The sequence below is a fragment of the Crocodylus porosus genome, unplaced genomic scaffold, assembly GCF_001723895.1.
Source record: "Crocodylus porosus isolate Cpor-Errol unplaced genomic scaffold, CroPor_comp1, whole genome shotgun sequence".
NCBI classification, from domain to species: Eukaryota; Metazoa; Chordata; order Crocodylia; family Crocodylidae; genus Crocodylus; species Crocodylus porosus.
In genome coordinates, this window is record NW_017728924.1 from 10,657,750 (window position 1) to 10,675,493 (window position 17,744).

General features: G+C 45.8%; 1 protein-coding gene across 1 annotated transcript in view; it reads left to right on the forward strand.

The window, feature by feature from the left end:
• Positions 1-201: 201 nt before the first annotated feature.
• The window catches only part of LOC109313650 (endothelin B receptor-like), a 30,287-nt gene continuing 12,744 nt past the window's right edge, over positions 202-17,744 (forward strand). Inside the window, exons 1-3 of the mRNA XM_019540309.1 lie at positions 202-409; positions 7,203-7,742; positions 17,109-17,221. Of these exons, the coding sequence (XP_019395854.1) occupies positions 7,290-7,742; positions 17,109-17,221 (566 nt within the window). The 5' untranslated portion in view covers positions 202-409; positions 7,203-7,289. The remainder of the gene's footprint in view (positions 410-7,202; positions 7,743-17,108; positions 17,222-17,744) is intronic.

The window sequence follows — 17,744 nt, forward strand, 5'->3', positions numbered from 1 at the left end:
CTTCTATCCCAGTCCCCCTCCCCCATGGGTCCCTTCCCTGGCCATCTCTGCTTTTTCCTGCCTAAAGCTCTATTTATTTATTATTTTCATCTCCCTTATGAGCTGCCTTGTGTTTATCTCACTTCCCCCTCCTCCTCTGTCTCTGCCCTGGCCTTCAACCATTGGTTAGAGGAGGAAGCCTAGGGATTCTCTATATAACTAACCACTCCATTCAAAACCATTTCAGTAAGAGTGCAGGCAGCAACGTCCTCAAGATCACCACGCACATTAAAGCAAACTCCAGAATCTAAAATCTGTGGGTCTCACTGGGGTCTCCAGAAGAAGCCCAGCAGTCTACTCAGGAAAAAGGAACCATTAGCGTGAATGAACTTAATCCAAGGAGCTTCCAAGTTCATAAGGACAAAGGAAGGTAATTTATTTCTGAGGAAGGCTTTATTGTTTCATGGAGTGATTTGCAAAACATTAAATCAACAACTGATTTCATAGCTTTTCAGAAATAACTTTTCAGAAAAGAAATAACTTTTGCATGCTTGTCTGTCATTCCCTCTGCATCTATATGTTGTGTGACAAACTGAAAAAAAAGACCAATCAAGGTGTTCTTCAGCTGCATAGGGACAAAAAAAGGGAACTTGGTACAGGTTATAGCAAACCCTTTATTTCCCCCATTCGTTTACGAACCAGGTTGCACTCAGAGCAAAGGGACATCTGGGGACATGAAATAATCTTTTTTAAACATTATTTTTTCACAGTAAAAAGTTACCTTCAGAAAAGGTTTGTCTCATAATGTGTCAGGGCCCTCTAGCAAGGACATCCCCATACACTTGCAGTGCTGTTGAATGAAACAGGTACATAGTGCTGTCTCCCTGATTGTGGCGGGTTGACACGTGGCAGAGGGATAAGGTAGTGGCTGTGTCAAGGTGAAAGTCTTAACTAAGAATCTAGTGGATTCTCCTGTTCTTATCCCAAAGAAAGTCTTAAAGTCCTGGCTTTGGCTATCTGACACCTTTTAGAAGTTAGTATTCTGAATGGGGTACTGGAAAAAGCCACATATGTGTTAAGCTTCCTATCTGAAAACTGTTTCAGTGAAGCCCATCTCAGGAGCATGGTTGAACCATGATTTTTTGTAGATTCATTTATGTTCTTAGTAGACTCTCAGGTAGACTGATCAGAGAGATGTAGGGAGTTGGTCATTGGTATAGTTATTTGCATGATTTTTTTTCCCAATATGAGGGTCCCACTCTAGTATTTAAGTGTATCAGATGAAATAGAGGGTCTCCTTTAACCCTGAATGGGTATGTTTCACAGTATGTATAAAAAAACGTGACAAATAATTTAATTACAATTTTGGCTGATTAAAATCAACATTATTCCATGAGCCCTAGGGTCTGGCCAAACATGGGGGGGGGGGGTGCATGCATGGGTTTTTTTTTACAAAACTGTATACTAGTAGCAGTGTTGGCATCATTTAATTTTATAAATTTCAAAAGCTTTGTTTACCACATAAACGTTCCCTGTGATGTTGACAACCCAAACATTGCGATATTTAACCAGAGCATGAGACTCTAACAATGGGCTGGTAGTGACTGGTGTATTTTCATTGTCTGATCTGAGTGAAATGAAAAAAGTAAATGGAAAAAAAACATGATTAAAAGAACCATTATGAGAATAATGGAAGCTATATGAAAAATAAAAAGAAAGGAACCTTTATAAAATAATGAAATAATAGAAGGAACAATAAAAGGACCCGTTATGAGAAAGACTCTTAGGATTGTGTAGGGAACACTAACTATTGGATACATTTTTAAGCCAAGTTATAGATTTCTGTACATGAATATATATAATTATTGGATTCAATAAGATTCTGTGGGAAGTGGCTCATTCCTCCTTAAATTCTTGATGTTTTAGAGAAATGTCTACCTAATGGTCTTGAATGTCTATAGCACTGTGTTAAATTATTTTCTATTATGCTTTCTAACAGGAAAATTTAAATAATACATTAATATGATGGTTGATGAAGTTATTAGCAGGATCAAGAAAGATTATTTTTAACATGAGGAAGCAGCATAATTCAGTGAATTCTATTTCTGCCTCTGCCACAGACTTAGTGTGTATCACTGGGCAAGTTTCTTCCCCTCTCTGGGCCTCAGTTTCCCCATATGTATAATGAGGACAGTACTTCCCTCCCTTTGTTAAGTATTTTGAGCTTCATAGAGAAAAAGCATTCTCTGGACCAGGTCCTGCCCACTGGTCTTCTAAAGATGCAGTGGTGATGATGATGGTGCCCTCTTCGAACACAGGGAATATTTACTTCAGACCAACAGTCCAACACTGCAAGCAAACTGAAGAGCCTTGAAATGTAAATAATTTTCAGACTTTTTAGGCTAAGAGGAAATAGAGGTAATTTTTTGGTAATTGCTTTGCAAGTATCTTGTGGGTCGTTAGAACTGCCTGTTTCTGGAACTCTGGCCTGTACAAAGAATCTGACTGAACTCATTGGAGTTGCATATCTGCGTATGTTTTGCAGGACTTAAGGCTGGGAGAGCAGAAAGGGACAGCATGTTATAGCATGACTCAGGTACATTAATGGGTAGAGGATATAATATAGCTGTGTTTAGTCTGTGCAGCTCAGCTCTCTGACTGAGAGCTAGTAAAAGCCTTTCAGACTGTAAAGATATATTTGTAATGATCCTCCACTATCAATCATCCTGGAATCTTTGACCATTTGCTTGAAAGCAAAGACTTCTAGCACTTGAACTAAAAAGAGTGACCCTATTAGCTGGCAGCACTAATAAGCTATTATTCTAATAAGTGGAATAGCCACCAGAGGGTGACATGGAATATCTTTTATAGTAAGTCAGCTTACCACAAAACTCCTGTCACTAAAGCACTTTTAAAAAGGTAATATCAAAAAGTGAAAATTTCAGGTATATAATATTGTTTGATTAAATGCTGCCATCTTATGGATGTGATATAAAACCAAGGAGACAGAACATGAGGTCATTAAAGATCTTGTGTTGTTCCTTGAAAGAGAGATTCTGTCTCAAAGGTATTTAGGTACATCTATGCCTCTTCCGTATTAGTTTAACTAGGGAGAAGTGAGGGGCCACCAGCCTGGTTGTGGGAGGCGTCCAGAGATAGCAGCAGCCCTGTACTCCCTGCTCTCTGGCATATCTGCCCAGGGTGCTGAAATTGCTACTGTACCTCTGCTGTTTTGGTACCTAAATCCACTATTTTAGAGCCATCAATATTCTCAAAACTGCTGCTTGGTTGCCACCTAACCCTGATGACATCTAACTCACATAGTCACTCATGTTGCTCCTAGTGGTCTCTCACAAAGCTGTCTCAGTGCTGACAGCACTTGACTCCACAAGTTGGTTAGAGCCCCCCCGCCCCCCGCTCTGCGCTCCAGCCACTTGCCACATCACTCCCTCACACAGGCTGATATGCCACGGGCCCTGCACACCCCTAGGGGCAGCTCTGTCTACATGTTAGGCATTGCAGTGCCCAGGGTGCCAGAACTGAATCCAGAACCTGGACTGAGGTGCCGCCTATAGCAAGTAGGGAGAATGAGGTGCCTCAGAAGGGCAATCCAAAGCCTTATATGCTGCATGAGCAAGAGAAACAAGCTTGGCATATGTCAGAACTCCCTCCACTTCCTGCAGTTTAGGTGCCTGAACCAGGGCTGCAAGGGAAGCACCTCCATTCACATGGGACACTGAAACCAGAACCTACCACTGTGGTAAATACCTACAAGGATTCCTTGAAAGAGCCAAGCAGGGCCCACTCTTTTTAAAACACAGTTGGTGAGAGTGCCTCCCTTTCAGATGAATAGCTTAGTGGTTAGCAAACTTGCCTAGGAAATAGAAGAACCCTGGTTCAGTTCCTTCTTTAGTCTGAGATTGTTCAAATCCAGATCTCCAACCTCCCATGCAGGTGTCCTACTCACCCAGCTATAGCAGAGTCCAAGAGGAGGACACTGTTCACTATGCATCACTGAATGCAATATTCCATGGGCCAGAAAGAGAGCAAGCAAGGACCTAACTGAACCTACTAGTTACAGATCTTAGCTGGGGTGGGGGGTGTAGTTCCATGTTATATTACAGTCACTGGATAAAAACAGGTATAGTCTGGAAAGAGGATTAGACCAAGCGTTAATCCAATAATTCTTTGCAATATGACTTTCTTCCTTTCCTAAACTGTTCTGTGGTTTACCAGTTGCTGCCCTTCACCCTAGAGATACATGGCATGGATATAGTTTATATAGATATATTGGATATAGTGGAGCACCAGCTTCAGGTGCCCACTTAGAAGGAACACAAAAATGGCAGCACCACCACTGCCACAGCTGTCCCAGTCCCTGCTGCGACTGCTGTTACCACTGTTCCCTCCTAGGGTACAGTGCCTGGTAGGCCACTGGGAACAGTAATGCAGTAGTTATATTTGTAAACTCCTTTGGAATCCTTATGGATGAAAGACACTAGGCATATAAAATGTCATTATTGTGACTATTTTAGCATGTAGAAACATTCCAGTCAGTAGCTGCTGAAAAAAAGGATGGGGTCCACAGCTTCTTTTTAGTCGAAACATATCCAAGCCTCTCTTCTCCACATAAGGAGGCAAAATACAAAAGAATTTTCTTTAAAGGGGTATTATATTTCTGTTCCCTTTGCTTCTTTAACAAATTCATGGCACTTTAAATTCTCCAGCCTCACTTTTCAGGTCCATTCTAGCTATGATTAAAGGATTTGATTAATATTTTAGCATCTATATTCAGCATATCAATAGAAACCAGCGTTATGATCTCCTTCCCAAAGTTGGATGTTTACAATTTAAACTGCCACGGATCTGATTAAAGGATGATAAAAAGATAGAATTGATTAAGCTTGCCTGGCAGGGTATAAGTAAGTGTGATGGAATGAAATGGAGCAAAGGACAGGCAAGAGCCTTTTATCTACGTAGACTCTTTAAGCACTCTGTCTTCCCCTATCCTCCTCTTCGTATCTCCAAGTGCAACACCAACATGTAACATAGATCCCTCCTCTGTTTCCTCATGTATATCTCTCATGCCCTCATTACTCTGTCCCCATTTTGTGTCCCTGATCTTTTCTTTGTTTTTCTCTTCCTGCACCACCCCATACTTGGTCTGCCTGCTCCCTCTCTGTCTCCCCAGTCTGAGACCAAGAAACACACTATTTTTGTATCCATCATAGTCCCTGGTCTTCAGCTTGATGCTCCCACTCAGTTCCCTTTCCTGGACTCCTTCCATCACATTTTCATATGGTTTATTTCCACCTCTACACCAGCTGAGATTCTTGATATCCATGTTATAAATGGGTCACATAGGTTAACAGCAACTTGCTAGAGGTGATGAAGAGGACCCTGACTCCTCCAGAAGTTAATGGAAATCTCCCATTGATGTCACTGGAAAAGGGATCAGGTGCATGGGCACAGTGTTAATGTAGAAGGTGACGTTCATGTCTGTCAATCATCCATCCCTTGTATCATCAGCAAGGTAACAACTGGCACATGCTAGACATTTAGATTTGTTACATCTATGCTCCATGACAGATGTATATTGAATGTCTAAAAGTTACTCTATAATTTCAATAAGCAAAAACAGGAAGTAGGATGGGCATGGGGGTAAGAATCCAGGTGCAGAGTCAGAAATATAGCTGGTGAGGAATTTTTAGATTAGTTAAAACAAACTTTTCATAGGAATTTACATATTTTCCTGCAACAAAGGTTTCTTGAGTCCAAGATGGAATTTCCAGTCAGAATCAACAGTTAAGAGTAAGAGACTTGTTCACTCATTCTAGATAGCCAGTAACCCAGAGAAAACTCAGGTTCAAGTCCCTGCTTTGGCTTAGACCTTGCACTTTGCTCGCTACATCCTGAGTGCTTAGTTACTGGACTACTGGCTGTTCTGAGGTGGCAAGGGTCTCTCTCTGCAAAGAATCTTAGGGAGATCCTGATTTCATCCCAATGTGTAACAAAGGAACTTTCAAAATTGCAAAAATGTTTGCATGCTGGGAAAGCCATTTTTATCCAACTCTAGTCAGAAGACCTATATTCTATTCTTGGCTCTGCCATGGACTTGCTGTGTGAGCTTTGAGAAGTCATGTGCTATCGAGTTTTCTCTGTGGCAGCTTCTGTCTCTGCAATACCTACTTACTGCTTTGAGCACAGTGATTTTGAACGGATTAATGACTGGAAAATGTGTTGAGATCCTTAGGTGGACGGTGGTATTGATGTACTAAATGTTCTTTCAAAGACGTGACTGTGACCTGTAAAGTGCAGTCATCTCTGCTGATGTATAGGTGCATTTTGGAGTGCCTAGGACAATGATCAAGATGAGAGCCCCATTACTGTGTTCTCACTAGTCAAAAAAGAGTGTAGCTTAGGGAGCTTTACATCATTCAGTATTTAATTGAACGTTATAGGATATTCTGAAATGAAGCTGTTCAATTAAAAACTATATAGATGGAGGGAAAAATACTCTCCCACCACATTAATTGGTATGAGATGTCTGCTGTAAATATAACATACAAAAAATCCTGTCCTATATTCCCAGCACAGCTTGTAAGCATATCTTACCAGGACTTTTCTCTTGGCACAAAGGAGAATTGTATGGTATCTAAAATCTACAAGGGTTATGATAAAAAATAGTTATTTGTCTGCTTTGTGGGTGCCTTACATAGCTGGGATGTTTAGTAAATATCCATCCTGATACCTCACCAACGGCCAAATTCAGAACCTTCCAGGGTCAAAGGGAATACCTGCATCAACATTAAAGGGAGCTGGGTTGAATGCCATTGGGACCCCAACACTCCTCCAGAGACTATTACAGTACATTGTTGCCATAGATGGTAGTTAAGATGGGTTAATATGAAGTGTTACCAAATATGCTGAAGATGAGGAATGATTTAGTAGACAGGTTATTAATCTGTGTTTTTGGAAAGGCACGTTCAATTCTTTGTTTGATGGCCTTGAGTAAGTCACGTAGTTTCAGATTCTTAAAGGTATTGAATTTTCATTGATTGTAGAAGAGGTTAGGTAACTTTAAAAATCCAGACCTTAATCTGTTATCTCAAGAGTAATGAAAATGACAATGTGGTTCCGCCAGTGAAGCACTTAGTTCTTTTGTTCAATTTTATCAAGTTTCCTGTTCCCCTGATAATGTGTTTTTGCCTCATTCTCTACAGGTAAAGCTAAGACCAAGCAAGAACATTTTAGCACTGCAAGCAAATATACATATAAGAATCTGGAGGGGGTCTGAGACTCAGTCAACAATGGCTAGAATCCCAGCCTCTGTGGCACTAGCCATGTGCCTGACTTGCTTTTTCTCAGGTGTCTGTGGTCAGACACCAAGAAACTTCAAGGACAGTACTGTACCATTTGAGGTTCTTGGCCAGGAGCAGGCCTACAGTCTTGTTCAGTCAAGATTATTACAGGATGCTACAGTCCCCTCCAACCAGTCAGATGACTTTCCTGGGAATGCCCAGCCACAGCCAGCACTGCCTCCTATGTGTGTAAAGCCTGCTGAAATCAGACACATCTTCAAGTACATCAATACCATTGTGTCCTGTACCATCTTTATGGTGGGCATCATTGGGAACTCTACACTGCTGAGGATCATTTACAAGAACAAATGCATGAGAAATGGACCTAATGTCCTCATTGCTAGCTTGGCCTTGGGGGACCTTCTCTACATCCTTATAGCTCTTCCAATCAATGTATACAAGGTAAGCATGATGAGGCACTAACACCATATGCCATGATATTGAAATTTGGGGAAAGTGGCAAGGGGAACTTTATCAAATGAAGGTGCTGAGATACTGCAGCATAATTTAAATACCTAACTTGGTTTAGCAGGTGGCTATGATATACATCTGATTATTGATTGCAAATCAGGAAAAACAGTGTTACCCAATGAAAAAGTCACTGAGCTGGGGCCCAGAAAACCAGAATTCTATTTCCAACTCTGCCACTAACCTTCTGTGGACAGGTCATGTACAATATGCTTTCCTCATCTATTCTGGGAGAAAGCTCTTTTCCACAGACATTTTCATACTATGTGTTTGTATACAGCCTGATACAGTAAAGCCCTGGTAGGTAGGTAGTCACGAGGTAGCCAGCATAATCCTAGGTTTCATACGTAAGAGGGAGAATCAGGAAACCTGAGATAAGTTCCCATGTTTCTGCCTGATATTATTTCTATACATGTTACTTCTCCTCTCCATTGCTCAGTTTTCCCATCTGCAAAACAGAATGATGGCAATAATGCTTTCCTTTCCTTTTTTCACTTTGAGATCAGTGGCTTTAAAAAAAAGGCTACACTGTTATTCATGACAAACAAGGTATATTCTCAGATAAAGACTGTGCATGAGTTTGTGAGAGGCTGAGTGTTTGTGTGTGAACATTTAATTAAACTTAACCCCTCTAAATCACTGCTTAAAGCCTCCGAGAAAAAAATATATTATGATCCCACAATGCACAGTTTAGCTTATTCCAGTTGAGCCAAATATTACTCTTGTTAATTCTAAAATGTCCATTAAGTTTACCCTTCACCCTAACTTGATACTTTTTTAGTGATTCTGAATTTGGTTGATAAAAATAGTAGTAGTCATGTAATATAGGACTTCTCTGAAGCTTTTGACTTGATACTGCACCACATTTTCAATAAGAGGTTAAAACCAGGAGTGCTCAAGACCTGGCATACAGGCCAGATCTGGCCCCTGGTGCCATGTCACCCAGCCTATAGGGCTCCCCATGGGTTCAAAAATTTGGCAGTGGAGGAGCAATGTCACTGCTTCCTGACTGCCAAATTTCTGGGGGCAGCACAGGGCCTTATCCTACCACATGGGGCTGGTCAGTGGGCAGCCCAGACCTGATCATGGCATGCGAGCGGTATGGGGTCTGATCCTGGTACAGAGGGCCAGGAGAGAGCAGTGCCAAGCCTCAGGGCCAGATCCCAGGACTTGGGGGCAGTGCAAGGCCCCAGGGCTAGATCCTGGTGGATGAGCTTGACACTGGCTCTAGGTACTGACCCCAGCAGGCAGGGACGACATGGGGCACCAGGGCAGGATCCTAGAGTGCAGAAGCCCAGGGCTCAATCCCAGTGCAGGAGGTTGGCGTAGGGCACTATCTGGGTCCATGGGGGGGCTTCATCCTTGTGTGCAAGGCTAAATCTGATCCATGGACCTGCCTCACGTCTTTCCTATGGCCTGTGGGGTCAAGAGTTCGAGCAGCACTGGGTTAACATTATAGGAAATCAACAGGGTGCATGTTCAATGGATTAAAAACTCACAGATAGAACTCAACAATGTTAGTGTTAATGGAGATTCACTGTCCAGCATATATACATAATAGAGTGCTTTTAGGGACCCCTTCTTGGTCTTATGCTAATCAACAGTCCAGACTAGTTAAAACTAGGGTGCAAATATATCACGAAAGAGAGTAATCATAGGCACAATTTTACCAAGGGTTGTGGTGGGTTCTCAGTCACTGGAGACTTTTCAGTCATGACTAGATATGTTTTTTTAAAGCTACACTTTAGTTCAAACTAATTAATGGCAGTAATAGGGCCTGTGTTACACAGGAGGCCAGACTGAATAGTTGCAATTATCGCTTTCATCTTTGTAGTCTGTGAATCCTCACACAAGGTTTGAGTCATGTGAACTTCCTTCGTACTAGGAGCTGAATTGAATGGCTGCTGAATTGGCAGCAAGCCCCATGTTAGTTAAGAGCAGAGAACAACCAAGTGAGGGAGACTGGTGAAGGAGCTCTTCTGAAGAGACAGGCGTGGAGGTTCACCTGTGGCCCAGCCAAGAGGCTGCCTGTACATGAACCCTGGAAGGAGGAATCTCAGAAAGGCAGCAAAGCCCTGCAGAAGTTGGGGCTAGGTCGCATGGAGTGATCAGAGTCCTGGTCTTCCGCACCCACTAAACAGGCTGTACTAGGGGGACGGCAATCAAGGTTGGACAGTCACTGGAGAGGAGTCAGATTACAATCAACTCTATGGCTGCCTGTGTCTTGTCTCCTTCACACCACAGGTCACCCAGCATTGAGGCACTGCCCTGAGGAGGAAACCCAGGCAGTTGTATCCAATGGCAGCTCAGCAAAGATTTGTGTCTTGGAGCTTTCGCAGTGTGCAGAGGACTGGGCAGCCTGATTTCTCAGTGCAGCTGGCCTGACCTCTTCTGGACACAGTGCTTCAGCTGAGGTCTCACCAGCACTGAGTAGAAAGGAAGTATCACTTTCTTAGCCCTGCTTGTGATGCATCAGCTAATGCGTCACAAGCAGGGCTCCCTGCACTCCCCGTCTATAAGGATGGCAACTTTCCCCCGCCTTGTGCTGGCTTCAGCAACTCACATGCAGTAGCTGAGGAAGATCTGGTCCTTGACACAGTGCCGCAGGGAGTTTCATCTCAGTTCAGCTTCCAGAATTGTTGCCTCTAGTCTAAACTGTGAGAGTGCCAGTTTGAATCTCAGCAGAAGCAACCTGTGGGATATGTGCCTTGTGGCTGCTTGTGGTGACACTATGGAAGTGTCTATACAGCTCTGTCCATTGCTAATAAAATATTTCCCACCCAGTTAGGCTCACCAGAGCTGGCAGTGAGGCAGAGTAGACTGAGAATAGACCTCAGTGGCCCCCTCCAGCACTGAGCTGTCTACTCTACTGCACTGCCAGTCTCTGGTGCATGCAGATAGATGGAGCTTATTTTATAGGCAATGGTCCTTGTTTAGGTGGGAGGCTGTGTAGACAAGCCCTATGAGATCAGAGGCAAACAGAGTCTGACCTGTAGTGTCCAGCCACAGTTTAGGGGACTCTGCCAACTTGCTAAAGCAATCCAGTGCTTTGAATTGCACATCAGTTTATCTGCTACAAATCACCAGGCCCCTAGCAGGCATATACAGAGACTGAAACAGTAGCTCTGTCCCTTAGAAAGCTCTATTTCCAGTGGGTTATTCCATGAGACTGTGTGCTCTGGAGATCTATGTTCAATTTTCAGCTGTTGCCAAATGTCCAGATGAGTTTAGTGAATTCTACCCTAGATCCTATTTGGCAACTTAGTCTCAGGACTGTAGGACAGGGGCTGTCACAGCTGGTAGATGCACTGGCAGAATTGTCTTGAGAGTGAAACACCAGAGCTGCTGCAGCTCAGGACACAGATACTGTGTAGTGTTGTGTGGGGGCCCAGAAGTACAGTAGGATGGGATACCACTAGGGAGGATGGCGCTGCATGGGTAGAGCTTGGGCTAGGGAAGCCTGATATAGTAGGGCCATAATGAAGATATCTGGGTAAAACCACATGGATACTGTGTCCCTCTGGGGTTTGCAGGCTGAATGCAAGTATTTATCATCAAGTCTCAGTGATCATTTATTAGTAGCGGTCATGACTGTATAGCATTCTTGGAGCACCTGGCATTTCATTTCTGTAAAGCAGCCTAAATTCCCTGTCCCAAAGAGCCTGCAACATAGAATACACAGATACCACAATAAGTAAACATACTATGTGTGGTGTATGAGAGGGGTAAGATAGCTGAGGACGACTAGAGGTGGCTCACAGGAAGGTGCATTTGTTTTCATAGTTTCATAGTTGGTAGAGTAGGGTTGGAAGGGACCTAAGCAGATCATCGAGTCCGACCCCCTGCCATGGCAGGAAAAAGTGCTGGGGTCAAATGACCCCAGCAAGGTGTTCACCTAGCCTCCTCTTAAAGACCCCCAGGGTAGGAGCCAACACCACTTTGCTTGGAAGTTGGTTCCAGATCCTAGCCGCCCTGACAGTGACGTAGCACCTCCTGATATCTAGCCTAAATCTACCCTCTGCCAGCTTGTGACCGTTATTCCTAGTTACTCCAGTAGTGCTCGGGGGAACAGGGACTCCCCCAATGCTTGCTGATTCCCCCTGAATAGTTCGTAAACAGCTGCTAGATCCCCCCTCAGCCTTCTCTTGTGGAGGCTGAAAAGGTTCAGGTCCCGTAGCCTCTCCTCGTAGGGCCTGCCCCACTGCCCCCAATCATGCAAGTGGCCCTCCTCTGGACCCTCTCCATGTTGTCCACATCCCTCCTGAAGTGTGGCGCCCAGAACTGGATGCAGTACTCCAGCTGCGGCCTGGCCAGTGCCGCATAGAGGGGGGGATCACCTCCATGGACCTGCTCGAGATGCATCTGTGGGTGCATGACAAGGTGTGGTTGGCCTTTCTGACTGCTTCCCCACACTGTCGGCCCACGTTCATCTTGGCATCAATGATGCCTCCAAGATCCTTTTCTGTCTCTGCACTGATGAGAAGGGAATTCCCCAGCCTGTAGGTATGGTGCTGGTTCTTCCTCCCCAGGTGCAGCACCATGTACTTGTCAGTGTTGAAACTCATCCTGTTCTCATCAGCAAATTTGAACAGGGTGCTTTTTACCCCCCTCGTCCAAGTCACTGATGAAGATGCTGAACAGTGCAGGCCCGAGAATCGAGCCCTGGGGGACCCTACTGCCCACATCCCTCCAGGTCGAATAAGACCCGTCCACCACCACTCTCTGGGTGCGGCCCTCCAGCCAGTTGGCAACCCATTTGACTGTGTAGGTGTCGGCACCACAGTCCCCTAGTTTTTTAATGAGAACAGGGTGAGAGACAGTGTTGAAGGCCTTCCGAAAGTCCAGAAAGACTACATCCACTGCTTTTCCTGCGTCTAAGGATTTGGTGACCTGGTCGTAGAAGGCCACCAGGTTGGTCTGACAGGACCCTAATGAACCCATGTTGGTTGCCCCTAAGCATAGCCTCCCTGGCTGGCCCCTCGCAGACATGCGCCAGGATAATTCTCTCTAAAAGCTTACCCAGGATTGAGGTAAGACTAACCGGCCTATAGTTTCCTGGGTCCTCCTTCCTCCCTTTTTTGAAGATGGGAACCACGTTGGCCCTCTTCCAGTCCTCTGGCACCACACCAGAGCACCACGAGTGCTCGTAAAGCCATGCCAGGGGTCCTGCAATGACCTCAGCTAATTCCTTCAGCACTCTGGGGTGGAGATTGTCTGGACCAGCTGATTTAAATACGTCCAGTCCCTCCAAAAGTTCCCTGACTAGGTCCTCAATGACCCTAGGCCTGGGTGCGCCTCCCCTGGGGCCTGAGGGGGTCCTGGTTGTGGGGGTTGATCCGGTCCCTGCTCAGTTTTGTTCATCAGTAATGTTGATCCAGAGCCTGCTGAATTCAGTGAGAGTCTTTCTGCTAATGTCAGTGGCCCTTTGAGATCAGGCCCCCCTAAGCAGGGGCTTGACAATGCAAAGTACCTGCATGGCAGAGGGAACAGTGGATGGTGGGAGGCTTGAATGTGAGGTTGGTAGTTGATAAGGAGGTGAGCAGTGGCATGGGTGGCAGAATGGATAGCCAAGTTTCTAGGAAAGGGACTCCTGGCGGGATGAAGGAGCGTAAGTAACATAGGAAAATCCAGTGGACAGAGAAAAGGGGAAATCAGAGTTATCGCAATATGGGCTGAGGTTATCCCAGTAGGCTAAACCTAGGTGACTGCTATGCTTTCACCACCATGGATTTCAAACAACATTAATGGATATTCCCCTATTAAAAATGGTGAGAATATGTACCTATTCCAAACATAGCTGGATTAATACATGGGGTGGTGAGGCCCAGGGCCAGAAGCCCCTGCTAATCAGGGGCCCCCTGCATGCCTGGGTTCCCATGGGAAAGGGGGGGGTTCTAGCCTGTAAGGGGCTGCTGGGAGTGAGATGCAGAGGGCACTGTGTACATGCACATGGCTTGGAACGCAGCTGGGCAGCCTGGAGAGCAGCTTCCTGCAGGTAAGTATATTGGGGGAAGAGGTATGGGGGGCAGATCAAGGCTCCCACTGTCAGGGAGGGAGTGGGGTAGGGGCAGGGACTGGAGCTAGTGCTGGAGGCACCTCCCAGCTTGAGTGATACATGGGACCTAGGGCTGAGTCAGAGAGCAGGACAGAGCCATGGGTGGCTTGTCCAGGGTGTGTGTGTGTGTCGGGGGGGGGGGTCAGCTCACTGCTGCTGTGTGTACCCCCCATGGGAGGCATGGGGGGCAGAGGAAGGGCACGTGCCCCCTTGGATTTGTATGCAGGGTGGGTGCAGGCTGCCTGCTGTGAGCTTGGGTCTCCTTGCCCTGCTGCCTTTGCCCCAGGGACTCCATGCTAGCTGTGCACCCCCTGCCTGCCAGGCAGCAGTGGGAGTGGCAAGCTGTGCTGCAGCCCCCAGGGAAAAGGCAGCAGGGTGGAGAGCCCTGAGCCCACAGCAGGCAGCCCCCATCTGTCCTTGCTCCACTCCAGCTGTGGGGGGTAGCAGGGAGCAGGGAGGAGAGGCAGGTATGTGTCACCCTGGCTCCAGCCCAGCCAGGTCACTCCAGACTCCCTCGGGTGGCACAAAGGCCTGTGCCTTGGCAGTGACAGCACCAGGAGAGGAAGGGGCCCCTCCTCCCACTGGAGCCCAGAGCCCCAACAAATCTTAATCCACTGTTAGTTCCAAAACCCATCACAACTGGTAGATCCAGCCTCCAGTAGTGCCTTCTTCAAGTCCACAGAGAAGGAGCATGCAGCAGAGCAAGGAACTGAATCCATATCTTCTGAGTCTCAGTATAGTATACTATTCACTCTTCCTAGCTATGATTGCCCCTGATTAACACCAGTTAAAGCACTGAAAGGTACAGGCCTGTCATGGTTATAAATCTATGGCCATAGCCTAAACATGCTGTTCAGTACACACTTAACAGGCACAAAGTTCTGGTTGCTTAACTGAATTTCCTGACTTCTATGAAATTAAAATCTCAGACTTCAAGTTGCACTAATTCTTTCTTTTTTGCATGCATGCATGAAATTCAATTCTGTAATGCACAGAAATGATTTTTGCCAGTATAATCCTGAGTCAGTCAGCCCAATAATTGGATTTCAAATGGTTATGTTCAGTTATAAATTATCATAACAACCCATCATAAGTATGCAGTTTTATTACATTAGTGCCAGGTAGTATGCTAAATAAGTACTGTGGGGTGAACTCAGTGTAATGCCACTGAGTTTCTGGGGTGAAGTAACAAGTAGGGGGTGCACATGCACACCCTAGGATTGGCGGTGCATGCCCTGTGATTGGCTGCTGCCGATGCTGCCAGCAGCGCCTGTGGGCAGTTGCCACTCACCACCATCCCTGCACTCACAGCTGACACCGGCGGCAGCATCTGTGAGGAGTTGCCAATTGCTGCTGATGCTGCTGGCGGCATCTGTGGGTGGTCACTGACTGCAGGTCGGCGCTTGCCACTGCCACTGCCACCACTGCAGCCACCTGCAGGAGCTCCCCACTCGCCACCTCCACGCCCCCTCTGCCACCGCCTGCAGGTGGCCACCATGCCCCGCTCCCCAGCCTCCAGGGGCACACATTGTTCATGATTTTAGAAAAAAGTGTCCCCCCCCGGGAATCCTAGTTACCATGAATATAAACCAGAAGTTGTGAAGTTTAGTGAAGTGCAGACAATAAAACGAGGGCAAGACTTCATTCAGCCCCATTGTCACCGATGGACAGGAAGCAGGGAGAATCTGTTATAGGTGGCTGTGGGAGGCCAATTCTGCTTACTTTACTCAAGCATGTACCTTTACTAGCATCAAGTGGGTAAAGGAAGCAAAATTTGGCCTGTGGTAGAATCAACATTGTTATTTTTGTTAGTTCCTCCTTTGTTGGCTAAATCCTGATCTCCTTGAGTTCAATTAAGAACTAGTCCTAGATGAAGCTTTCTTTCCTGACTTGTCTGAGTCTGACCAGTGACTTCCAAAAAATGAAGAATTACATAGTATCATAGAATCCTAGAAATTAAGGGCTGGAAGGAACCTCAAAAGATCATTGAGCCCAACCCCCCTACTCTGGGCAGGAATACTGCTGAAATCAAATGATCCCAGGAAGGTGTCTGTCCAGTCTCCTTTTTGAAGACTTGCAAGGTTGCACCACTTCCTTGGGAAGTCTATTCCAGATTCTGGTCACCCTTATGGTAAAGAAGTTCTTCCATACATCCAACCTGAAACCATCCTCTAACAGCTTATGGCCATTGCTCCTTGTCCTCCCCTGGGGCACCTTCATGAACAGTTTTTCTCTCAACTCCTGATATTCAACCCTTACATACTTATAGATGGCCGCCAAGTCCCCCCTCAGCCTTCTCTTCCCCAGGCTGAACAGTCCCAGATCCCTTAGTTTTTCCTCATAAGGTTTGTCCTCCAGGACCTTAATCATTCTTGTGGCCCTTCTCTGGACCCTTTCAAGATTCTCCACACGTTTTTTGAAGTGCAGCGTCCAGAACTGGACACCGTACTCCAGCTGGGGTCTCACCAGCACCGAGTAGAGAGGAAGTATCACTTTCTTAGCCCTGCTCGTAACATGTCAGCTAATGCATCCCAGTATGCTATTAGCTGTGTTGACTACAGTGTCATGCTGGCGGCTCATGTTCATCCTGTGTTTAACCATAACCCCAAGGTCCCTTTCAGCCATCATGGCCAAGACACCTCCTAACCTATATTCATGTCACTGGTTACTTCTTAGAAAGTTGGCCATTGCTTATTTTCCTAGTCTCAGGCAATGAAATATTGTCTATTGTAGCTAGTATTGCAACAAAAAAACTGGTATTAAGACGTATGTTGATATTCACATTCAAGTTTGGATGCAAGACTGAATTTGGTCTGGGTTTGAATGTAATTACATTGAAATTCAGGAGCCGGTTTTGCAAAATTCTTGCTCCCTCTGAAAAATATGTCTCTTTAATTAGGAATCCAGCCCAGACCCAAAAGCCTTAGGCCTAAAGGATTCAAATCCGAGTTCTATACATCTGACCCCAAAACGCCAGTGTATGGGTTCACATATTGGCATTGGGTCCATTACCAGCACATGTGACCATCCTTTTACATCCATGCTCTTGGAACAGGTCTGGTTAACAATATAAATAGTGGTCCTACAATCCTATTTGTAGACTGCCAAAGGGGGGACATGTAAGCTTTCTAATGATTTTGCCTTACCTTCATGGGCAGTTACCGCCCTGAAGACAACTCTCTGATACTGAAAAAAAGCCTAACATGTCTATTAATCACATATGCTTCCTCCACCACTCTTCTCAGCTCCTGGCAGAAGACTGGCCATTTGGAGTGCAAGTGTGCAAGCTGGTCCCATTCATTCAGAAGGCCTCTGTGGGCATCACTGTCCTCAGTCTCTGTGCACTCAGCATAGACAGGTAACATACCTATCACCACCATCACCACATTCTCCAGCTGAACCAGTTTATAGTTTCATAGTCAGTAGGGTCAGAAGGGACCTGAGCAGATCATCAAGTCTGACCCCCTGCCATGGCAGCAAAGAGTACTAGGGTCAAACAACCCCAGCAAGGTGATTGTCTAGCCTTGTCTTAAAGACCCCCAGGGTAGGAGCCAGCACCACTTCTCTTGGAAGCTGATTCCAGATCCTAGCCGCCCTGACAGTGAAGTAGCACCTCCTGATGTCTAATCTGAATTTACCCTCTGCCAGCTTGTGACAGTTATTTCTAGTCACTCCTGGTAGTGCTCGGGGAACAGAGACTCCCCCAATGCCTGCTGGTCTCCTCTGACTAGTTTGTAACGGGCCACTAGATCCCCCCCCAGCCTTCTCTTGGGGAGGCTGAACAGGTTCAGGTCCCGTAGCCTGCCCTGCTGCCCCCCGATCATGCGAGTGGCCCTCCTCTGGACCCGCTCCATGTTGTCCACGTCCCTCCTGAAGTGCGG